The 23,266-nt window shown below is 47.1% G+C and overlaps 4 protein-coding genes across 15 annotated transcripts in view; 2 read left to right on the top strand and 2 right to left on the bottom strand.

Annotated features, from left to right (window-relative positions):
- AK8 (adenylate kinase 8) overlaps positions 1-8,816 on the bottom strand; it is a 69,380-nt gene extending 60,564 nt beyond the window's left edge. For 3 of the 4 annotated variants that reach the window (XM_050981088.1, XM_050981089.1, XM_050981090.1), the window contains exons 1-2: positions 8,623-8,816; positions 2,705-2,789 (exon numbers count right to left, since the gene is read on the bottom strand). In XM_050981088.1, the coding sequence (XP_050837045.1) occupies positions 2,705-2,789; positions 8,623-8,733 (196 nt within the window). In that variant the 5' untranslated portion in view covers positions 8,734-8,816. Of the gene's footprint in view, positions 1-2,704; positions 2,790-5,031; positions 5,124-8,622 lie in introns of those variants that run through there. The other variant, XM_009093599.4, reaches the window with a different exon arrangement.
- Positions 5,868-8,610, top strand: LOC103819135 (sperm acrosome-associated protein 9-like). Of its 2 annotated transcripts, none has more exons than XM_050981097.1 (4): positions 5,868-6,095; positions 6,926-7,128; positions 7,682-7,804; positions 7,935-8,610. In XM_050981097.1, exons 1-4 carry the CDS (start codon positions 5,952-5,954, stop codon positions 8,095-8,097), a joined length of 633 nt encoding a protein of 210 aa, XP_050837054.1. In that variant the 5' UTR covers positions 5,868-5,951; the 3' UTR covers positions 8,098-8,610. The 2 variants fall into 2 exon arrangements, with proteins under 2 accessions (XP_050837054.1, XP_050837055.1); XM_050981098.1 differs by having other exon boundaries at positions 7,682-7,820.
- Positions 8,817-8,855: 39 nt separating the features above from the next.
- LOC103818980 (sperm acrosome-associated protein 9) lies at positions 8,856-19,001 on the top strand. 2 transcript variants are annotated; one of them, XM_018917673.3, is made up of 4 exons: positions 8,856-8,985; positions 10,686-10,847; positions 11,678-11,880; positions 12,178-19,001. In XM_018917673.3, exons 2-4 carry the CDS (start codon positions 10,704-10,706, stop codon positions 12,506-12,508), a joined length of 678 nt encoding a protein of 225 aa, XP_018773218.2. In that variant the 5' UTR covers positions 8,856-8,985; positions 10,686-10,703; the 3' UTR covers positions 12,509-19,001. The 2 variants fall into 2 exon arrangements, with proteins under 2 accessions (XP_018773218.2, XP_018773219.2); XM_018917674.3 differs by lacking the exon at positions 8,856-8,985 and adding an exon at positions 9,162-9,704.
- TSC1 (TSC complex subunit 1) overlaps positions 17,103-23,266 on the bottom strand; it is a 26,762-nt gene continuing 20,598 nt past the window's right edge. For 4 of the 7 annotated variants that reach the window (XM_030231733.2, XM_030231732.2, XM_030231735.2 and 1 more), the window contains 6 exons: positions 22,848-23,030; positions 22,400-22,510; positions 21,783-21,905; positions 20,638-20,825; positions 20,370-20,531; positions 17,103-20,095 (listed from right to left, as the gene is read on the bottom strand). In XM_030231733.2, the coding sequence (XP_030087593.2) occupies positions 19,615-20,095; positions 20,370-20,531; positions 20,638-20,825; positions 21,783-21,905; positions 22,400-22,510; positions 22,848-23,030 (1,248 nt within the window). In that variant the 3' untranslated portion in view covers positions 17,103-19,614. The remainder of the gene's footprint in view (positions 20,096-20,369; positions 20,532-20,637; positions 20,826-21,782; positions 21,906-22,399; positions 22,511-22,847; positions 23,031-23,266) is intronic. The other 3 variants (XM_030231734.2, XM_030231738.2, XM_030231737.2) reach the window with 2 other exon arrangements.

The raw sequence follows: 23,266 nt of genomic DNA, 5'->3' as shown, positions 1-23,266 counted from the left end.
GCAAGTGCAACAGAACTAGTACACAATGTAGAAAAATACTTTAAAAGGATACATCAGCTGTTTTTATCACCTAATTTCTTTCAAATGTAATGTGATTAAATCCTAGGGTTTTTTTAAAATCTAACACCTTGAAACTCCAGCCCGGTACTTAGGAATTATTTATAAACAGCGTCATAAAAGAGTGCTTGGGTGCCAACACTAATCAACTTCTTCAAACCACTTCAAAGAAAATCAAAAAACCTTTCCATCCACAGATCCTTTTGAGGTTTAACTAGGAGCATGATTTAAAATTCACAAGAAAGCCCTTAGGTATTGAAGCTTTAATACACAGCTTTCTTGGACAAACGTTTGATAAAAAACGAAACATACCATTATATACACCATCTCATGCTTTAATATTGCCCAGGGCTACTGTAAATGCTCACTTTGTACTAAATCTGGTTTGCTCTCTGCTTAGTGGCTGGCAGCAGATGGGGCAGTGTAATTCACTGATTTACTCATTTGCACACTTGTAGGACTCCTCTAAAGCCTTCTCCCCAAACATATGACACAGGGGCACTGCCAGGACACCACTGGGTGTAAGGTTTAACCCCTCCAGCCAGCAAATAGTCACTATTTAATACTGCAGCTACATGAAGGCAGGAAATTCTGGGAAATGCCTTTTTCTTTGGTAACAAATCATATTTAATTCTGCATTTAGTCTGATGAGATGTTATGGATTTACTCGTCCGACTAAAGCAAGTTTTAACATTCAACAACAAATTACTCCTTTAGTCAGGTGTAAATTTGGGGTCCTACTCCTATTCCTATTTGAATTCTGGAATAACACAAAACAACAGCTGGACTCACAGAGCTCCATTTAAATCCAAGAGATTTTATGATTAATATTAATACAACAAAATTTGCTTAACTTGTAAGAGAAATCCTTTGTCAAAGAGGAGAAGCACAGGGTACATAGTGAACATTCAGGCAGAACTTTTTTACATTCCTTCAGAGGTTTGAGTGCAAAGGAGGAGCTCACAGAAATGCCACTCGGACCCTGAAAGCCTTTTTCATTAGCACAAACCAAGATACCATGTAGAAAACTTGCATTTTTGAATATGAAAGAATTATCAGTCTTTATGTGGCCCTTGAAGGTTTTTAGAAGGAACACATGAAAGAGCAATAGCACAGAGCCCTAAGCACAAACACTTTGCCACACATTTGACCTACAATATTTTCAAGGCAGTTGTAAGATATAATCACCATTAGACTTGTTTATATTTTTAAAAGTACTTTGGAGCCTATTATTAATTAAAAAGGGTTTCTAACTTCACACCTGGGATAGATGCAATGCTTCTTTTCCACACATCTCTGTTTGAAATTTTCTCTAGGGCTAAAACTGTCTAGGCAAGGCAAGATCATGAAAATTCATCACTTTACTGATGGCTCTAATAAGGTGGTTTTTTTTCTTCTAAATAGTCAGCACCTTCCGCCATGATCAAAAAGTAAAATCAACTCTGCTACACATTTCTGTTACATTATTTTCCACATAATTTATTCTTAAAACAACATTTAGGCTTTAATTTTAATTGGAGTTCCTCTCCTTCCTTAACAGGGTTTTCCAGACCAAAAGCAGACAGCATTTTCCCCTTGACAAACAACTGCTGTAATTCTGTTTTTAGCCTCAAAGTACTGAAGTCAGGAGATGGAAACCTGCCTAATTCTGTTAAAATAATACTGTGGGGCTTCAGGACAAATGTTAGCTCAATGTGAAGAAATTTTATCAGCATTCTATCAAACTGCAGGAAATTCTTCCACATATTTTCCATGGCTCTACAAACCAGATTGATTATTCACACTGCCTGCACCAGAAAAGGCTGGGCACAATTTGCAGGATTTGATTTTTTTTTTTTCTTTAACATATTTAGCAGCATTTCAATCACCATCCATCTGATCAGCACCACTAAGAGCTCACAGCACCTCCAGTGATAATGATTTCATTGATGCTGCAGCAGAACTTTCATAATGGTTTACTCTGGTTTTAAAGAAACATCAAAGCTCCATGACACCAGCTCTCCCTGACAGCTCACGCAGAACAAAAATTACAGTTCACTTGTGCATATCCAAATATAATCTGCCTAAGGGTGAACAGTTTGTAAATCAAATCATTTGATTGAGGGTACATGCTTTTATTGTGCAGAATACAGACTTCCCATTCAATTTACCAGGTTTTGTTCCACAGAGGAGCAGACACACTCAGTGTTCCTTCAGCTGAGATGCCACTGAGCTGTGGAACTCATTAACAGCAGAGAATAACAAACTAATCAGGAAGCAGAGAATCTGCCAGCCCAGGTAGAATAGGAACCCAAATTTACACCTGACAAAAGGAGTAATTAGCAAGCTTAAAGACAACAGGAAATATCAGATGGGGCACAGGAGGCATTAATAATTGATACACCAGAACTCTTTGTTATTCCCTTAGAGGGTTTCATTGTTATAACTGTTAAAGTGCATTTCTTATTAGATTACCCACTAAAAAAAGAAATTAAAAGCATCTTGCCTATAAGTATTCGAAAATGCTCACAATTTTTTTTTTGTTTCCCTCCTCCCCAAGACTCAGCCTGAAAAGTTTGATCCATCACCTGCCAACGGCAGCACAGCTCCCAACAGCTGTTTACAAATCAGGAGCTGAACTATTTCTGGTGTCTCCTTTTCCACTTACCATCATCATTGTTTTGCTTTAAGTGGTTTATCATGAACTCAATGGGATCATCTGGCTTATGAATTAATAGCTCTTCAAGCATGTTCTGGAAATAAATAGGACAAAGTCAGAGGAAAATTGAGCACGGCTCTGCAGTTGTGGTATCTTGCATTTTTACAGCAATGTTACAATAAGGATCCTAAACAGCTTATAAATGCTTATTTATTTTCTTTCACAGACAAAACTGAGACTTCAGAACCTATTTTAGATGCTGAACAAGTGATGAGGGTCAGAAAATTGCCAGTAAAAAAACCCAACCTATTTAATTCAGTTTATTTATGGTACATATGGACACCAGAAAGGTTTGGCTCGAGCAGCCCGGGGCTGAAAATGGTTGAGGCAGCACTGACATAAAAACCATTAAAGGAGTTTGAAAACCAGAATTAACTGACTTTGTGCCTCTGCAGGGCAAGATGAGCCTTCTCTAGCACATTGCCACAAGTCTCTGACTAGCCCAGAGGAGTGCAGAATGGATGAGAGCTGTGGAAAACATAACCCACAGAAATGGCACATAGCAGACCCACCCCAGCCTTGGCTCCTGCTGGAAAAGGAGTGGGGAGAAGGTGGGGAAAAAAAGCAAAAAAAGGCTTAAAGCCTTGCCTTGAATGTCTGTTTTGGAGACCATTTTCATGTTGAACCCTTGAGCTCCCATCTGTAACAGTGGGGAGCTTGCACTGGTTTGAGGGAGGATTTGGGCTTTATAGGCTGAAAAAAAGAAAAACCCTGAGAAATCCACACATTTTCTAGCAAGACATTTCAGCCCAGCCACGAGTCCTGTAATTAAAACTAAACATCAAACAGAACTAATGCTCTAATTTAGACAAGCTCAGAAATTCTCGTGCTGGGAGGGACATTTCCAAACAGCAGTCATAACACTTTCATATCTGCAACTAAATTCCACAAAGTCCATCTAATCCATAAAATTTTATATCCTCACCAACTGATTGTCAGTCATTAGAGTGGCCTTTTTTCCTTTTCTACTTCATCCACTTCATTAGAATAATTAAAACACTCAGTTTGGTTTATAAATTGGTGATCGTGCAAGTTGTGATGCATCAAGGTCTGGGGAGCACAGGGCATAAAAGATGAAATTTGTATTTTTATTGGAAGTTCATTAAAAAATTATTACTTTCCAGAAAGATTTATTTAAGCAATATGGATTTTGCTTACTAGGACCTTTATAAATAACAAACCTAAGAAAATCTGAGTTTATTATTATTCAAAAATGTTCAGGCTGACAGTGATTGACACTGGCACTGTTTCTTACCCAAATTCTTTTATTTATCCAGTTCTGCTAAACTCAGTTTAATTTCACATGGGTTGTTCTATTAATCTCTGGGGGAGGTTCATGTTTTGGTTCTCACATAGTTTTTACATTTTGTGTTTTGTAAATATTTTAGCACAACAATTTCAAGCTGTGTTGGTGTCATTATTGTGCTCCAACACAAGTAAAGCACAAAAACACCACCCTGAGTAAATCCCACAAACATTTCATGTAATATGAGTCCCTGCAGCTGCATTCAATGCCTCGTGGCTTACAAAACACAAAACTCCATTAAAAAAAAAAAAAAAAATCAAAACACAAATATTACGCTGCAATAGCCATAATAAACAGAGGAAAAAAAATGATAGCACAAACGAAAATAGGAAAAGAAATAAACATGTGTCTATTTGAGTGAGCTCTGAACGAGTGGAAATGATTTCTTAACAGAGTTTAGAGCACTACACAACAAGTTCTCCTATCAGAACAGCACCAGGATTTTTAGCCCTGCGCACAACCCTCCCCACGCACGACACACGAGCTTTTCCCAAACTTCAGACATAAACCCACCCTTCCCTAAAGCAGGGGAGCCAGCCCTGTCAGGTACCGAAATCACAGCCACGCCACAAGTGCTCTTTTCTCCCTTTATTTCTGACACCGAGGCGAACAGGCACAGCAGGAACACAAAGGTGAAGGCTCCACCCGGGGGATGAGCAGCAGGCGGGGACAGCCCCAGCCCAGCCCCGCACAGCCTTCACCGCGTCCTCCCACACCCAATTTATCACTGCCCCCTTCCTCCTCCATCCCCTTCCACCGACTCCCTTCATCCATGGGTTGCCACTTTTTTCCGCAAATCACACGCAGTAACTGCCAATTAAAATAATTAACTGGGAGAGCCCACGGCCGCGTCCCGCAGGGGGACGCCCGCCCATCACCTCCCACAGGATTCCCGCTGCCCCTTCCCGCCTCTCCCGGCCCCGTCCGACCTCCCCGCGCCGCGGAGGGGCTGGCGGGGGCTCCCGTTCACCTGCAGGAGCTGGAAGAGCCCCCGCTCCTCCGCGTAGGCACCCGCGGGCGGCGGCCACGGCCGGGCCGCGTCCTCCGGGGCCGCGTCCTCCGTGTCCGCCTCCGCCATGGCCGCCCCTGGCAACGAGATGCGTTGCTAACGGGGACGTCATCACCGCGCGACGAGAAACGGCCTATCTCCGGGTGGGGGTGTGGCCACAGCCTCGTTTACTGCAACGGGAAAGGGGAAACGTCATCGAGCCGCGACGGTTGCCATGGAGACGGCGGCGCGGTGGCCGCGGCAGCAGCGGGGCCGAGGGCCCGTGGGCCCGCGCACTCTTCCCGCTCGGCCCCTCCCGGGAGCTGCCGCACCGCCGCCGCCCGAACACCGGCCGATAGGAGCCGCAGCGCCCGCCGGGGCAGGAGCGGGGCGGCCACGGCTGCACGAACGGCGCGGGGGGTCCGACGGGCCGGGCCGCGGGCCAGGCTGCCCCGAGAGATTCGCATCTTTCCGCGGGGAATGCGCTCCCTGAGGAGCGGCGGCGCTGCGTGCCCGGCCGGCCCCGGGGAGCGGGAGAGCTGGGCAGGCGCTGGGGCGATGGTTCCCAGGCAGGAGAGAAGGCGCTGGGGCTGCCCCGGCCCCGCTGTGGCTCCGCCACTGCCGCACCGCCTTCCCACAGCCCGGCAGCGTTTGTGACATCACATTGTCACCGCTCCCCCCGGCGCTCTCTGCCGCACCATTCCCAAGGCACTGAGTGACTGCTGGGGCCTCCGGGACTGCAGGGCTTCGACACAACAGATCTCTTTTTCCTGCCTTTTATTTTTTTGGGGGTAAGTTTTCCACCAACCTACTCAATTCCAGCTCAGACGTCGAATTGCATCATTTCTAAAAAGAATCCTCCTGTCTGTCCTTCTCTCCCCCAGATCCAGCAATAAGTGAACATGAATGAGGTGGTGGAGACCCTGAGGAAGATCGAGGAGAAGTACAAGCTCTTCCAGCAGCAGCAGTTCACCTTCATCAGAGCCCTGGAGCGCACCCGGGAGGAAGCCCATGATATGATCAGACCCGTGTCATCCATTGTCCAGGTACAAATCCCTCAGCACCAGGAGCCCCCTGCCATGGCCACAGGGACAGCACGGGGCTGGAGGGCACCTGGGGCTGGAGAAATGTCTTTCCTGAAGGGAGGATGGACAAAAAGTCCCCAGGAAGGTTGGTGTGTAACCAAAGGGGTGGGGAGAGATCACCTGTGTGGGGCCTCCTGTGATCTCAGGAGGAAGCTCAAGGCTGAGCAGCACTTTGTGCTTTAGCTGAGCACTGCTGAGGCCCAGCCAGAAACACAGGCTGCAGGAAAACAGTGAGAGCAAGGCTCCTTCCCCAGCCACAGATGGAATGTGTAATCCTCAGCTTGTGGGAAGCAGCATGCCTGGCTCTTCCCCCTGGTATTGGTGCTGCTGTATCTTTCTATAGTGCTTATTAAAAATAATGGCTGTGTTACACAGGGAGGATGATGGATTGAGGGCTGAGAGTCCCACGTGGGCAAGGGCTTTGCTGGGCTGCTAAGTGAATTGTCTGGGAATTTTTATAGCATGCAGCACTGAAAAGTAGATCTTAAACCACCTGGAGACAGAGAGGGGGGAGAAAAATCTAAATGAAATCAGAACTGTGGATTTGAGATGGCAGAACTCAGGCCCAAAGCCAGATGGATGCCAAAGGCAGAGTGAAAGGCTGGGCTGCTGCCAGGATTAGGACACACAAGGAGCTGGTTGTCCTTTCCAAGGGCTGCCTCTCCCTAACAGGAGGGCTTTGCTCATTGCCTTGAGGAGGATTGTGGCAGACATTGCACTGAGCCATTTCTTGCCATGGAGGTGTCCCCACTGTGCCATTTTCAGCAGCACTGCCATTTCCCCCTGTGCAGGTGCAGTGCTACAAGGACCACCACTGCTACAACTCCACGGACAGGCGCATCCTCAACATGTTCATCTCCATCTGCAACGAGCTGCGCTGCCTCTGCCAGAGGATGGAGACGGTGCACGCTGGGGACAGCGTCACCAAAGGCCTTTTGGAGAAGTGCAAAGTGCTCCTGAATGACAGCAACGACCTCACTGCCCTTCGAGCCAAGTAAGTGCCTCCCCAGCCCAGCCCAGCCCAGCCCAGCCCCTGGCCTTTGCCTGTCACTGCTGGGGGCTGGCACTGCACATTCCTCCCAGCTTCTGCAGCAGCTCTGTCACAGCCCCTCCCTGGTTGTAGGGAGGGTCCAAGGTGCTGCCCAACTGCCTTTGACAGCTCTTGGCAAACACCAGAGTCACTGTCCCTGCAGAAAACGAGTGCTGCTCTGTTTGTCCATCCTCCCTCGGGTGCATGGCAGGGCAGGGGGGTGCCCTGAGGCCCCTGCAGTGCTCAGGCAGGTTACTGCTCCTTCCTGCTGCTGCTGCTCCTCTGCACTGAGCTAATTTCTGCAGGGCAGTGTCTGTGTGTCCTCTCCAAGACTCCAGACCTTTGCCAGGGTGGTTTCTGGCAGGACTCCTCAATCCATGTACAGCTCTACCCGTGCTTTTGGGGAATGGCTGCCTGTACTCTGCTGCTGTCCCTTGGGCTCTCAGGGTGGCTCCCAGGGCTGCAGGGCTGTTTGTTTCCCTCTGTCCTGTGCCAATTGTTTGCCTCTGTCCCACAGGTACCCCCACGGGGTTGTGAACTACCTGAGCCTGGAGGAAGCGAGGCATCGCTATGGAGGGGTGGTGAGCGTGCTGCCCATCGTGCTGGACAGCATGAGGGAATGGGTCACACACTCCAAGAGGTACCTGCTCCCTAATGTGAGTCATGCCCCGGCCATAGCCAAGAAGCACAGCTCCCCTTCCCAAACAGCACCTGCTGGGCACTGTGCAGCTCACACCTCCAATAGTAACAAAAATCATGTGCTATTGCAGGAGACACAATGCCAGAAGTGCAAGTATGAAGATCCACGTTTGGGAAAGAAAGAGCCCTGGATCCCACCAGGGAACACCTCCTGTTAAAGGATCAAAGCTCCTGCATCGTCTGCTCAGCACCTTTAAGCACCTGGCTGACCTAATACACTGCAATGAACACTAGAGAACAGTTCTGAGCCCACTTTGTGCAGCCAGCCCAGGACACGTGCATTGCCCTCTCCCTTGCTGATATTTGCTCTCTGCTCCTCACATCCCCACAGAAGCAGCTGCAGCTCCAGCTGCTCCCTGGAGCCAGCAGTGGGAGCAGGGAAATCATCAGGTTCTAATCTCTCAGACAAGTCATTTGAAACAGGATTTTACATTTTCTCAGCCTTCTTCCTTAGGAACATCCCCTCCCTGCCACAGCCAGGGGATGAAGAACCTGCCTGTCTGAAGGATGGGATGCAGAGCAGCAAAGGCCTGGAATTATGGATTCAGACACGTCTTTGACATTTAGACTTGACTCTAAAGCTCTCTCAGCCCCTCAGAAACAGTTTGGTTAGCTGGACCACAGAATCCCCGTTTACAGGACAAACTTTCCCTCCGCCCATCAGCACCACAGGATCCCGCCCCGCTGCCCCTTCCCGCCTCTCCCGGCCCCGTCCGGCCTCCCCGCGCCGTGGAGGGGCTGGCGGGGGCTCCCGTTCACCTGCAGGAGCTGGAAGAGCCCCCGCTCCTCCGCGTAGGCACCCGCGGGCGGCGGCCACGGCCGGGCCGCGTCCTCCGGGGCCGCGTCCTCCGTTGCTAACGGGGACGTCATCACCGCGCGACGAGAAACGGCCTATCTCCGGGTGGGGGCGTGGCCACAGCCTCGTTTACTGCAACGGGAAAGGGGAAACGTCATCGAGCCGCGACGGTTGCCATGGAGACGGCGGCGCGGTGGCCGCGGCAGCGGCGGGGCCGAGGGCCCACGGCCCGCGTTCTTGGCCCATTCCTCCCGCCCGGCTCGGCCGCCCCGCCAGCCCGGCCCCTCCCGGGAGCTGCCGCACCGCCGCCGCCCGAACACCGGCCGGTAGGAGCCGCAGGGCCCGCCGGGGCAGGAGCGGGGCGGCCACGGCCGCACGAACGGCGCGGGGGGTCCGGCGGGCCGGGCCGCGGGCCAGGCTGCCCCGAGAGATTGGCATCTTTCCGCGGGGAATGCGCTCCCTGAGGAGCGGCGGCGCTGCGTGCCCGGCCGGCCCCGGGGAGCGGGAGAGCTGGGCAGGCGCTGGGGCGATGGTTCCCAGGCAGGAGAGAAGGCGCTGGGGCTGCCCCGGCCCCGCTGTGGCTCCGCCACTGCCGCACCGCCTTCCCCCAGCCCGGCAGCGTTTGTGACATCACATTGTCACCGCTCCCCCCGGCGCTCTGCCTCCTTCTGCAGCAGCATTCCCGAGGCATTATTGACTTACTCCTTGGGGCTCCGGGACTGCAGGGCTTCGGCACAACAGATCTCTGGTTTTTCCTGCTTTTTACATTTTTTTTTTTTTTAATTTGTGTTTCCGAGAATTGTGCCTCAATCTTTAAAATGTTAAAAGTTTTATAAGGGATAAGAGGGACAAACTAATAACAGCACTGGGTGCTTGGCAACTGGCAGAGGCATGCCAGTCAACTTAAACTATTTTCTTATATAGTTTTTCATTACATTGGTCAAATACATTTTTATGAAGATTGTACATATTCAGACATTCCTTTGAGTTTTCATATTCGGGGAATTCTTTTTGCTTGCTTCAACCCTTGACCTGTCTTCTTAAGGTGTGTGCCATACTGCAGATGTAATTGATGGTTTTTGTTTCCTCACAAAGGCCCCTGTTCTGTGGTTTGACAGTTAGTGCCAGCTGAAGGGTCAGCGGTAAAATCCCCCTTGCATTCTTTCTTTTAGTTTATTTACCTGGTTCTTTTCAATGTTATCATACAGATAAGATACTAGTCCATGAAATCAACATTAGCTGTTTCACAAAATTATCTGACTCATTCTCACCATTGTCAGATAGCTACAAAAACAAAAGCATTAACGACTTCTGCAAACGTTATTGTTATAATGCACAGCACCTAATCTCTGTTTTAATATTCTGTGAGAGCCTAAACTAAAATATATTTATCACACTAAAATATATAATCTACACAGGAATTAGAGTATTAAACATAAAATGCCGACAAATTATACAACAATAAAAGCAGTGATTACAAACTATACTATATCAAAATAATTTGCAAAAGCCAATGATTACACAGATATTTATAAGTTTTCCATTAACCTACACTGTCAGGGACATATTTTATGAAAAATCCTTTTGCTAGAATCTTTTCTCCTGAGAGGCTGAGTGTTCTCAGAAAGGAAATGTAAACAATGATTATCTGCTGCTGTAGAATGCAACAGGTGCATCTTTGATTGGTCTCATGTGGTTGTTTTTAATTAATGGCCAGTCACAGTCTGGCTGGCTCGGACTCTCTGGTCAGTAACAAGATTTTATCATCATTCCATTCCTTTCCTTTCAAGCCTTCTGATGAAATCCTTTCTTCTATTCTTTAGTACAGTTTTAATATATCATTTACTATAATATATTTCATCAAATAATAAATCAGCCATCTGAAACATGGAGGCAAGATCCTCATCCCTTCCCTCATCCTGGGACCCCTGTGAACATCACCACACCTACAAACTCCAGCTCAGGTGAGAAGTGGAATTGCATCATTTCTAAAAAGCATCCTCCTGTCTGTCCTTCTCCCCCCCAGATCCAGCAATAAGTGAACATGAATGAGGTGGTGGAGACCCTGAGGAAGATCGAGGAGAAGTACAAGCTCTTCCAGCAGCAGCAGTTCACCTTCATCAGAGCCCTGGAGCGCACCCGGGAGGAAGCCCATGATATGATCAGACCCGTGTCATCCATTGTCCAGGTACAAATCCCTCAGCACCAGGAGCTCCCTGCCATGGCCACAGGGACAGCACGGGGCTGGAGGGCACCTGGGGCTGGAGAAATGTCTTTCCTGAAGGGAGGATGGACAAAAAGTCCCCAGGAAGGTTGGTGTGTAACCAAAGGGGTGGGGAGAGATCACCTGTGTGAGGCCTCCTGAGATCTCAGGAGGAAGCTCAAGGCTGAGCAGCACTTTCTGCTTTAGCTGAGCACTGCTGAGGCCCAGCCAGAAACACAGGCTGCAGGAAAACAGTGAGAGCAAGGCTCCTTCCCCAGCCACAGATGGAATGTGTAATCCTCAGCTTGTGGGAAGCAGCATGCCTGGCTCTTCCCCCTGGTATTGGTGCTGCTGTATCTTTCTATAGTGCTTATTAAAAATAATGGCTGTGTTACACAGGGAGGATGATGGATTGAGGGCTGAGAGTCCCACGTGGGCAAGGGCTTTGCTGGGCTGCTAAGTGAATTGTCTGGGAATTTTTATAGCATGCTGCACTGAAAAGTAGAACTTAGACCACCTGGAGACAGAGGGGGGGAGAAAAATCTAAATGAAATCAGAACTGTGGATTTGAGATGGCAGAAGTCAGGCCCAAAGGCCAGATGGATGCCAAAGGCAGAGTGAAAGGCTGGGCTGCTGCCAGGATTAGGACACACAAGGAGCTGGTTGTCCTTTCCAAGGGCTGCCTCTCCCTAACAGAAGGGCTTTGCTCATTGCCTTGAGGAGGATTGTGGCAGACATTGCACTGAGCCATTTCTTGCCATGGAGGTGTCCCCACTGTGCCATTTTCAGCAGCACTGCCATTTCCCCCTGTGCAGGTGCAGTGCTACAAGGACCACCACTGCTACAACTCCACGGACAGGCGCATCCTCAACATGTTCATCTCCATCTGCAACGAGCTGCGCTGCCTCTGCCAGAGGATGGAGACGGTGCACGCTGGGGACAGCGTCACCAAAGGCCTTTTGGAGAAGTGCAAAGTGCTCCTGAATGACAGCAACGACCTCACTGCCCTTCGAGCCACGTAGGTGCCTCCCCTCCCCAGCCCAGCCCCTGGCCTTTGCCTGTCGCTGCACATTCCTCCCAGCTTCTGCAGCAGCTCTGTCACAGCCCCTCCCTGGTTGTAGGGAGGGTCCAAGGTGCTGCCCAGCTGCTTGTGCCAGCTCTTGGCAAGCAAAACGAGTGCTGCTCTGTTTGTCCATCCTCCCTCGGGTGCATGGCAGGGCAGGGGGGTGCCCTGAGGCCCCTGCAGCCCCCTTGGGCTCTCAGTGTGGCTGCAGGGCTGGGACTCCTGTGCCAATTGTTTCCCTCTGTCCCACAGGTACCCCCACGGGGTTGTGAACCACCTGAGCCTGGAGGAAGCGAGGCATCGCTATGGAGGGGTGGTGAGCGTGCTGCCCATCGTGCTGGACAGCATGAGGGAATGGGTCACACACTCCAAGCTGAAGGTCCTCTATATTGTGAGTCCTGGATGTGCCAGGTGCAAGAAGGAGACACCCACTTCCCCAGAAGCACCTGCAGCTCTGACCTCCAATAATAATGAAAATACTGTAAAATTGCAGGAAAAAGATTTCAAGAAATTCATGGCTGCAAATCAACGTCCGCAAAAAAAAAAAGCTCCCTGGAGGCCACCAGGCAAACACCCCTATTAAAGGATCAGAGCTCCTGCATCATCTGCTCACCACCTTTAAGAACTTTGCTGATCTAATACACTGCATTGAATACTAGAGATCCATCCTGAGTCCACTTTCTGAAGAGCTGCCCTGCAGCCAGCCCAGGACACATGCATTGCCTCTCCCTTGCTGATATTTGCTCTCTGCTCCTCACATCCCCACAGAAGCAGCTGCAGCTCCAGCTGCTCCCTGGGGCCAGCAGTGGGAGCAGGGAACTCATCAGGTTCTAATCTCTCAGACAAGTCATTTGAAACAGGATTTTACATTTTCTCAGCCTTCTTCCTTAGGAACATCCCCTCCCTGCCACAGCCAGGGAGTGAAGAACCTGCCTGTCTGAAGGATGGGATGCAGAGCAGCAAAGGCCTGGAATTATGGATTCAGATGTGTCTTTGACATTTAGACTTGACTCTAAAGCTCCCTCAGCCCCTGAGAAATAATTTGGTTAGCTGGACCACAGAATCCCTGTTTTCAGCACACTAAGGAGGTTTCCCATACCTGCCACTGGCTACAGAGTGCAGTGTTCTTCAGCTGTGCTCTGCTGCAGCCTCCTGCAGCTCCTCACACCACAGAACATCTCCCCTTACACCTCTTGTCTCCTGTGCTGTCAGAGCTGTAGATGTAAAGGAGAGCAGAGTTCATTTTAGTTTGTGTGTACTGACAACAGCCAAACAAAACATCCACAAAACACTGTGCTCCTCAGATCTCTACAAAATAAAAGCCATTTCCAGTCCATGTGATCCATGGGAATGTGGTGGGAGCATCATGCTCAGATGGTTCCTGTTGGAATTGCAGACTGAACTGCCTGTGCTTTCCCTGCTTCAAGGCAAGGTTAGCATTACATTAGGCCAGATGTCCCACGATGGCCCTGGGGCTCAGAATATAGAACATGAGGTCAGCACCTCAGACCCTACAGCCTTTTCTAAATAAGTCTCCTCCCTGTGTCTGACTGCTCTTGTCCCCTCCAAATTACCTCCTGCTGGAAGACACTCCTGAATAAACAATTTCCCCTTGCATGCCAGGCTCAGTTTCCTCTGAGTAAGCTTTTGCCTTAAAATCACCAAGTTTTGGCAACAAGCAGGTAAAAACAGAAGGAAGAATTAATACAGAGGAGGGGGCATTGGAAGGAATGACAGCTCAGATGAAATGGAAAGTATTTCCAGGAGCATTTTTATTCCTCTCATAATCCCACGTTGTTTTGCACTTTTTTCCTTTCCCCTCTCCACTTGCACTGCAAAGCACCCACCCAGTCTGGAGTAGAGCCCTATTTTTAGGGAGATTTGATCCAACTGAACTGAACCTTGGTGAACTCAAAATGGTAAGAAGAGGGTCCCAGAGCAACTCCTGGGCACTACTGGGGCCACAGCCAATGGAATGTCACTGTCACCCTCTCTGGCTTCACTTGAGATCCCTGGTGCATAGTCAGCTTCAGGCTGAAAAATCCAAGTTGTGGCAGCTGCCCTGTTGTGTTCCATTTGCAGACAAGTGTCCAGTGACACAGTTGCTGTCTTGGAAAGGTTTTCAGGACAAGCTGTTAAGACTGAATGATGACAAGTGTTGGGGACACAAGAGATGCTATTCCCAGATCTTGTTTCCAACCTTCTTGGCTCTGTCCTATGGTTTAAATTTGAACACACAGGCTGTGAGGAGACCAAAATTATTCTCCAGTTTGTAGCTCATTTTCAGCTTCCACAGCACAAATGGTTTGTCAGAACAGTCCTACCAAAGCCAGTCCACTACTGCTGCTCAAAACTCCAGTGCAGTTGACATTTTGCACTTGACCAAGGTGATACACACAAAAAAGTTCCCAAATTTCAATAATAAGATTCATACATGCAAGAAACAGTTCCCAAATCTTAGTAATAATTTCTAGCCTAGCCCTATCCTTTCAGTCAGTGTCATGCAGCCAAAATTTTAAGACCCAAGCAGAAAAATGAGTGCATAAAACTTGCAGTCTGAGGTTTGATAATGACAAGATCAGAATCTGTTGGAAGACTGCAAAGTTAAGTCTCAGAAAAACATCCAGACAAATTACTTAATTTCCATACAAGTTCTCCTCTTCCAGAGTGGATGGACACTTCAAAAGACAAAAAGATACAGCAAGAATTGTTTTCCTCTACTACAAATCAAGCTGTTTGAAGAATTTACATAAACAGGATGTAAATGCCAAACACAAAAGTGCAATAAAGTTTTACTTTAGCCTCAGTGAGCATAAAATTGCAAGACACACACTGAGAAACCAGGCAGGGCACCAGCCTGCCTTTCCTACAGATCTGTCAGTTAGTCCAGAAAATAAATGCTGCTTTTTTGTTCAAAGGCTGAAATAGACACATGGGCTGGTAATAGATGATATCAACAGAATCCTGGCCTCTGTATGAATTATCTCTGTCCTCCCCTTGATTCAGCTAAGGGTCCAATCAGGCTTTTGTCAAACTGAGGAACCTGATGTAGTTGAAGGTGCCCCTACTCACTGCAGGGCGTTGGACTGGATGAGCTTTAGAGGTCCCATCCAACCCAAACAATTCTGTGAGAAAACATTCTGTATGTTCAATATGTGTTCCAGCCTCTCACAAAACGAGAGGACAGGCCAGAGCTCAGACCCCGAGGGGTGAGGATGAAGGGTCAGGAATGGTGGTGGGCTCTGGGGGGAAGCAGAAGGGTCGATTCCAGGGAGGGCAAACTCAGCATCCCAGAGATGCCACAGGAGCTGATGACGGGCGAAGGGATGGGCTTGGCAGGGCCTCTAGCGGCCGCCTCAGAGCAGTGTCCAAACCTCTCACCAGCAACTTTTTAACAGCTCCAACAACCCTGCTGTCCCCCAGTCCTGAATTCACAGGGCCTTTTTACCACTGGTCACAGGTATCCAACGCCTGGGACACAGCCCAGGGCAGCTCTGGGGCCGCCTGCTCCCACTCCCATCCCCAGAGCTGTAATTTCAGAAGAGCCAGCGGCTGTTCCCTGTCACCACCAGCCTGTTCCCCACATCATAAACACCCCGAGGCAGGAGAGGTGTTCCTGGGAGTCCTCAATTCCCCTGGTGCTGGTGCAGCAGCAGTTTGAGCTTTCAGTCAGCTGAGCATCGAGCACAAGGAGCAGAGGCAGCTTCACAGCAACCAGGAATAGCGTCTGGCAGGCAGGAAAGATCAGCCAGCCCAAAACTGGAGTGAAAAGACCTTCAGGAAAAAAAGGTTCAGCCAAGTAAAGCCCACAGACACAAAAATTGTGACGACCATAAGTCAAGTATTTGAACAGTCTTGTCTGGAAAGCAAAGCCCATGGGAATGCAAACCAGGCTTCCTTTGCAGAGCTCCTGAGTGTGAACAGATGAAGCAACTCAACTGCTGTGATTTCCTATTTTGTAACCACTTCAAAAATCCACCGTTGTGCCAGCAGCTAAGTAGTTCCAACAAATCAGGATCAATCAGCAAAGATATTTATTTGCATTTCCTGAATTTGAAGTATTTCCTTTCCTAATGTCTCCTGTGTGATTATCAGCTGTTATGAACTACCAAATGTACTGCTTGGCATCAGTGAGTAAGGCATTTAATTTTTCTCTTTTTGTACCCCAGTGATACACTTCAGTGGGTAATTTTTATCTAATGATTTTTTACACTGGCAAGTTCAGCTTTGCCATGCCAAGCTTAAGGGATGCCTTATTTTGAACCCATTCTTCATAAGGGCAAGTTAAATTCACTTTGTTTGTTTTCATTTACTACCCCATGCTGTAGAACTAATCCCAGTGCAGGGGTCCAAACACCTTTCTGTGTCACTGAACTCTAAGATGATGTTTATGGTATTTTCTATATAAAATTCTCCATAAACATTACTTGGCCAAAGCATGTTCACAATGTGCCACTTGCACAACTTAGACCCTTGCCTGTGTTGCTCATAATTAAGAATTATACTTAGTCCTCAATTGGAATGCTGAGGCTTGTGTATGGATTACTAAACTGCTTTGAGCAATCTTTCAAATATTCATTTCAGGAAGAGAAGAAAAAAAAAACAAAAAAACCCCCAAACAAACAAGAAAACCCCAACCAAACAAATAAAAACCAATGAAAGACCAGAACCAGTGAGAAAGTGCCAGTCTGGAGAAAAAAGCAAAACAAGAAAACGACCTTACCTCACTAGAATCAAGTGGCCCCAAAATTCCTCATGGTCTGAAGAAGTGTCCTCATGTATGCACTAAAAAGCAGAGACAGAGCCAACTCCTGACAGCAGCCCCAGCTTTGCAAACAAGGCCCTGACATTTCCAGCTATTAATTTCTCTAATCACTGTGCAGTCCTGGCCTGCAGGAGCAGGGCCATGCAGAACCTCACCAGCAGACTTGCAGCACTGAACTGTTTGCAGTTCATTTATGGATTATGCTGGCACATTGTTGGTGAGTTTGTTTGTCACAGAAGAAAAGAAAGGCTTTGGCTCCATGCAGAAAAAGAGCTTCTAATGGTGAATCCTGTGCAAAGGAGCAGCAGCACTGACCTGCTCTGGACTGTCCCATCTGGGAAAATGTTTGGACACTGAACTCCCTTCCATGTGTTAGGTCCCAAAAAGGTCTAGCAGGGAATTTAACACAGAGTAGTGCAAAACAATACATTTTATTTGTTCACAGTTAAACACAAGCAACTGCCTTGACATTTTAGAACATTCTAATAAGGACAGCAAAACCTCCTTTTGGTTTAAGTTCTCTTTAGCTTACGATTGTACCATTTCCTCGTATTTCATATTTATGGCATTTAATGTGGATTGTTTAACATGCTTACAAAGAGCGAGGCAGGGAACAGATTAACTTGACAAAGACAGCAATTTTAGATTTAACTAAAAGCAGTCAGTTAAAAAAATCTGTTTCCACTTCACTGATGGGACCCCTTCAAACAAACTGCAAGTTAACTACATACAGCAGATCCATGATTTTTAGACTTAGGAAAGAAAATTGCAAAATTTGTTCCTCCATAATCTTTGTGGTCCATAAACAAACCTAAAGTGGTTTCCATTACTATCCTGGTGCTAAAATCCTGTTTAAAAGAAGAAAAAAAGCCACCTTACCAAAGAGCTTTGCGTTGCTGCCAGGGCATTTTTGTGACCGACACAGAACCTGCCTCTCCTGGGAATGCCAGACCCGGGCTCGGCAGAGCAGGATGGGAAGGAGCTCCTCCAACATTCCCAGCTGAGCTGGCCCATCAGGCCCTTTGTGTGCAAACCGTTCATTCCCTGGGCTGGGATCCAGCAGGAGAGGGGCAGGAAAGCTCCAAATCTCACCGAAACACGCGCTACCACGTTTGCTACCACTACGTCTGAGAAAGCCTAAAGACAAAACCAGGCTGCCACTTACAACCAACTCTCTACTCTCTACTCCATGCAGAGTCAGCTTTGACACAACCACTGAAGTTCACCTCTACTCTCAGAGTTTGGACTGACCAACTGAAAGGACACGGAGAATAATTTAAGACAGGCAGAAATGTATTCAGACCTTGGAGTTACGGAGGAGGCAGGAATGGGAGGACGAGTCCTGTCAGCAATGAGCTGAGCTGCCCTGACAGCATCGTTCCCACCTGGGCTAAGAAGGGATTTGAACTACAAATGCAAGTGTGCTTGGACTTGATTTCTGTGTGAGGTGGTTCTTAAACAGCAGCTGCCACCCACAGAATGTTTGGGAGAAGAGGCCACGGGTGATGCAGGGGAACTGTGAAGCCGGAACCGTCTGAGTACACCTGGACCCAGCCACGTGGGACACCTAAAACAAGCACTGCCTTCCTAACAGCAGGCCCTGTTCTGCCACGAAGGAGATTGAGTCTGACCACTGACAAGCCCTGATCCCACAGTCCTCCTTCACAGAAGGCTCATAATTGACTTAAAACATGATTAACACTGAAAGGCTTCATGCCAGGATTCTGATTTCAGTGAGAGCAGGATTCCTCCTCAGCCTTGTCACCTAAGGAAGTAGGATGAGGGTGAAGGGGAGAGACCTAGAGCCAAATTGACACTGCTGAACTCAAAAATGTGCTGCAATCTGAGTAGGAGGGCATCCAAAGGAAACCATGCTCTGCAAGGCAAGCCTGAAAAGGTATTGCCAGGAAGAATTAAGCCAATTTCTTGGACTCAAAACATGGTGGTCTTGTTCAAATCAGGAACAAATGAAGAAGGGTGAAGCAGCACATTTCCCTGATTAGAGAAACAAATCCTCCTCTGCAGATCTTCATAAGCTTGGAATTCTACCTCCATCTTCTGCATCCTCTCCCTACTTAAGTAAAGCTTCCTCTTCTCTCTTCTCCCACCCCAACTGCTTTCCCATACAAACCAGGGTGAGGTCAATCAGGCAAACACTTCAAACACCAAGAAGATCTGAAGCTGGTGTTTTAACAAGTCTTCAGCATTTACGGTCTCTTCTGCATTACAAGCTACAGTTCCTTTCTGTCTGTTCAAATATAACTTCCCAGGAAATGTTAAGGACAATATAAACAATGATCATGAATTAGGGTGAATGAATCATTTTGCAGAGGTACAATGTTCTTTAAACATTTGGGTACTCAATCAGACTCCAACTTAATGAAGGCTGGGCTCTGAGGGATGTGGGACAGTGGACAGGCAAAAACAGAGAATGCACTGGAAATCCTAGTGCTGCTTCCTTCCAGGATGAAAAGAACCGAAGTCACCTGGACAGGCAGCACAACCAACTGCTCTAAATGGGAAGTTTGCAAAGAAATACAAAGCATTCAGAGTAAACTCACAAATGTTAATTTGGCCTCATATTGCACTCAAGTTCATAAACGCAGCCACTCAACTGGGGACAGGGAGAAAGGGAAAAAAATACTTGCAAATGCTAACAGTTGTCCCTTCAAATTAGTACACGCTGCTAAGGATTGAATTTGGGAAAGAAGCAAGAGTTAGGCTGGGCATTTTCAACTCCAGACCCAAAAATCCACTTTGCATTCATTCAGCAGCCTCCTTCCGTTCCTGGCCATCGATCCTGCTCCGCTGCATGAGCCACTGCTCAGACCAAAGAAACATAAAAGCTTTTAGTTAAACTTGCACTCACGCCTCCTGTTCTATGCCAAGAATATGAAAATAACACTGATTGACTATCTTCCTCTTTAACTGTGGTCATGATGAGTTTCATTGTAGTCCATGATATGAAGCTGTCCAACACTGCTTTCCTGGAGCTTAGGCGAGAGGTTTTCGGGACTTGGAGGGGCCTTTGTCTCCATGCCTGGATCTTTACATAGTTCAGTCTTTAGGGCATCAGACAGCCTGTTGATGCTGACCCCCTCCTCATCACACTGGCTCTCACTCTTGTTGCGAAATAATTCTCGTGCCTTCATTCCAAGGAAGCTCTTGGAGCTGGGGAGTGAACCTACAGTCAGTGGGACAGTAGTGGAGGGCTCCAGCAACATGGATGTCTCCCAGCGACTGCTCAGCCTCTGGTTCTGGGGTTTTTCTGGGGTGGAGAGCTCGCTGCTGCTGCCCCCCTTACTGCTACTGCTGCCTCGGGTGCTGGGAGGTTTGGTCTCTCCATTTCTACCCAGTGTTTCTTCACTGTGTCCTGCTGTATCTTCATTACCACAATCCAGCCTGCTTGGGGAAGAGAGAGGACACAGTGTCAAGGAAATCACAGTAATTAAACAGTAGAGAGGGAAATGCTGGCCAGGGCAAATTACTTTGATTACTTTCCCTTTCTGCCTTTGGGTATGTACTTCAACAGGTTTCCTTTCACACTTCTGGGGCAAAGCAGGAGAGACAGGGGGTAACCAGATGTGTCACACCCTCAGCTTTGCAACATCCACTGTTTTTAAATCCAAAACTGACATAATCCCACATGGTCCTGCAGATTTCACACCACCACTCTCACCTTTCTTCTGCTGCTTCAGCTGCTTCTGTTTTATCATCTTCAAGTTTTTTCAGTAGACTGTTCTTCTCCAGCCGCCCAAACAGATCCAAGATCTCCAGCTCAAATGCCTGGGTGATTTTTTTCTGAGCCTTGTACCTGCTTTCTACTGCCTGCAGCTGACCCCTGAGCAAAGAGAGAAACCAGAATGTCCAAAATCTCCAGACTCTGCCTCAGCTGTGACAGTGCACCTGTCAAAGCACAGCTAAAATGTTACATAGGAAGCCCCTACCTTGCTTGGATTTTAACATCTTCCAGGTATTTCTTTTGCTCCAGGAAGAGGTGGTCCTTTTTTGCAAGCTGAGATTCCAGTTCAGCTATCCTTTTCTGGGAAGCATCGAGCCTTTGGCTTTGCTGCTGAACACACAACTTTGCTTTCTCCAGTTCTTTCCGAAAAGCAGAGTGCAACATTTCAACCTCCTCGAAGCAAACAACACAATGGTAAAGTCTAATTTGATCCTGTGTTATTTTTATTGGTGTTTAGACATGTTTCTGATGTTATAAATAGGCACATTTTAAAGCAAGCCAGAATAAAAGCAGCATTTCTAAAAACAGATATAGAAAACCCGCCCTGCTGAAGATGTACACTATTAAAATAACTACACATCACTGGAATTTATTAGCACATTAATGTTCCTTATGAAAACCTCTTTTCATCAAAGCACTCTTGCCAGTTCTGCACTGGATTAGAGCAGACAAACTCTATTTTCAATCCATTTTTCCAACAGGACCTTCATTAAATACCAGCAGAAGACTTTTTTTCAGTGTACTATTCACCTTCTTTAATTACGTGCTCTCACGCAGGAACAGTTATATTGTTGTGTAATTTACTTGCTTCTAATTAAAAAAAGGTTTCTTTGAAGTCAGGAAGTAAAACCATATGAACCACAGAAGTTTCAGTGAAGTTACTGTAAACTTTTAATAGGAAAATGACTGAGTGGGAAGGCTGAGATGCTCATTTTGAAGTAACACCTCACGAAAACCTGTAAAATCCTTGTTAAGATCTTTTCACAAATTCTGGCACTACTACCCTGCATTATTTTACCAAAAATCTGCTGTCAGTTACAGTTAAGCACAGTAAAGTCTTGGCTTTTGGAAAAGAAATTGCTAGAATTTACATCAGTTGGCTAAAACAGACCCCAGGTGTACCCCAACAATCTCTTCTTTACTTTCAGAAGGGGCACTGAAGATATTCCTCAAACCCACAGGGCACAAAACATCTGAACAGAAGATCAAACATACAATCAAATCCCTGAAAATCAATTTCAGAACAAAGAGTCTGTTAAGTTACAAAGCCTTTCCTTCTGAACTCAGGGCTGGGAACTGCTGGATGATGACCTCAAGGGAAGTCTCCCCAAAAGTCCTCTGCACTGGTACCTTTGTAGTGTCTGTGTGCTTGTGCTGCAGCTGCTCCAGGTACAGCTCATTGACCTCCCCAAGAACCAGCAGCTGCCTGTTCAAGAACTCCATCTGCTGTTGCACCGATTCACTGTTGGAAAGCTGGGAAGGGAAATGGAACAGAATCCAACACTGGGATGAACAGTTCAGGAGAGTCACAGCTGACAGGCACTCTCTTCACAGGGTATTTTTATGAAGAAGGGAAACAAAGGCTAAAATCCAATGCTTCACAGGTAGTTAAGTGTTAAATTGTTTTTATAAATAACTTTTCATTTCCATTCAATTTAAGATATAAACAATATCTCTCAGTTGTCAAGATTTAGCAGAGTTTTAATACAAATCCATAATGCTCAATCTGCAAATCCCTGCAGTGGAAAAAGCCAAAATAAGAAGTTTCAGAAGCCCTTTAACTGAGTCTAGAGTTTCTTCACCAAAATACATTTTTCTGTGTGGTTTTTGTGCAATTAGTATCAGACTCTATGGAGTTTAGCAAAGGCTTCCTTCAGATCAAGAAAGAAAAAGCACCTATGAAAACTACCAGATAAAAAATTATCAGAAAGGCACAAAGGGACCCTGGGAACACTGACTTTTCTTACCTTTTGAGAAACTTGGCTAAGCAGCAATTCAGTGTGACACACCTTGTTGTTTGCCTTCTTTAACTCTAACCTCAGATCTGCTATCATGTTCCTGCAGTCTTCCAGCTTGGTCTGTTCAAGTGACAAAAAAATCATTCAGGATTCTGAAACTTCACTAAGGACAGCAAAGGCACAGAGCTGGGATGCTGTAAACCCCCAGCACAGGAAAACAAGTTATACTGATCCCTCCAAACCTGCTAAGAACCTGCCTTTTCCTATTTCCAAGCTGAAGACAGGACAAAACAGAACTATGGAAGGACGATATTAAGTTAAGCGCTGTATTATTCTGAATCAAGACAATATCTCTAATAAAAATGTGCAGCTTTCTCTCAGGTATTTCATGCCTTGTTACAAAGAAGGTTATTTTTAATACCATTAAGTAGACAACAAATTTGTTGTTGCTTCATACCTGCAATTCCTGGCTCTGGTTGTAGAATTCCTCCCGGTCGTGCTGCAGCTGTCGGATCTGGCTGTGAAGCTGAGCCACAATATTATCATGTTCCTCCTGAAACTGGTGGTACCTTGCCTGTTCTTTCTGCAGACTCAGTTTCAAGGCCTGGATCTCCTTTTCCTGCAGTTTCAGCTGATCTTTCTGTTAAGAATCCCACATGAGGCATCAGACAAGACACCTGCTTAGCAGCTAGGACATCTATGCTCAGCCAAACAAAGCTGTCATTACCAGCACGCAGGAAAACACTTTTCCACACACAACATTTTATACAGAGCATGCTCTCAAGGCTGTTGGGGCTTGGCTTGGATTTGGCTGAAAAGGAGATGAAATGGTGATAAGAGTGGACAGACTAAAAACTCACAGCCACATTCAAAGTA

This window comes from Serinus canaria, chromosome 17 (genome assembly GCF_022539315.1).
Source record: "Serinus canaria isolate serCan28SL12 chromosome 17, serCan2020, whole genome shotgun sequence".
NCBI classification, from domain to species: Eukaryota; Metazoa; Chordata; class Aves; order Passeriformes; family Fringillidae; genus Serinus; species Serinus canaria.
Note: the sequence above shows the minus strand (reverse complement) of the source record. Positions and strands in the feature narration are given on the sequence as shown.

What these genes read in the sequence shown, in the direction of transcription:
- LOC103819135 (XM_050981097.1), top strand. Translation starts at nt 5,952, where the DNA reads ATGAATGAGGTGGTGGAGACCCTGAGGAAGATCGAGGAGAAGTACAAG. An exon ending in CCGTGTCATCCATTGTCCAG is followed by an intron (nt 6,096 to 6,925) that starts GTACAAATCCCT and finishes CCCCCTGTGCAG; the next exon opens with GTGCAGTGCTACAAGGACCA. An exon ending in CTCACTGCCCTTCGAGCCAA is followed by an intron (nt 7,129 to 7,681) that starts GTAAGTGCCTCC and finishes TCTGTCCCACAG; the next exon opens with GTACCCCCACGGGGTTGTGA.
- LOC103818980 (XM_018917673.3), top strand. Translation starts at nt 10,704, where the DNA reads ATGAATGAGGTGGTGGAGACCCTGAGGAAGATCGAGGAGAAGTACAAG. An exon ending in CCGTGTCATCCATTGTCCAG is followed by an intron (nt 10,848 to 11,677) that starts GTACAAATCCCT and finishes CCCCCTGTGCAG; the next exon opens with GTGCAGTGCTACAAGGACCA. An exon ending in CTCACTGCCCTTCGAGCCAC is followed by an intron (nt 11,881 to 12,177) that starts GTAGGTGCCTCC and finishes TCTGTCCCACAG; the next exon opens with GTACCCCCACGGGGTTGTGA.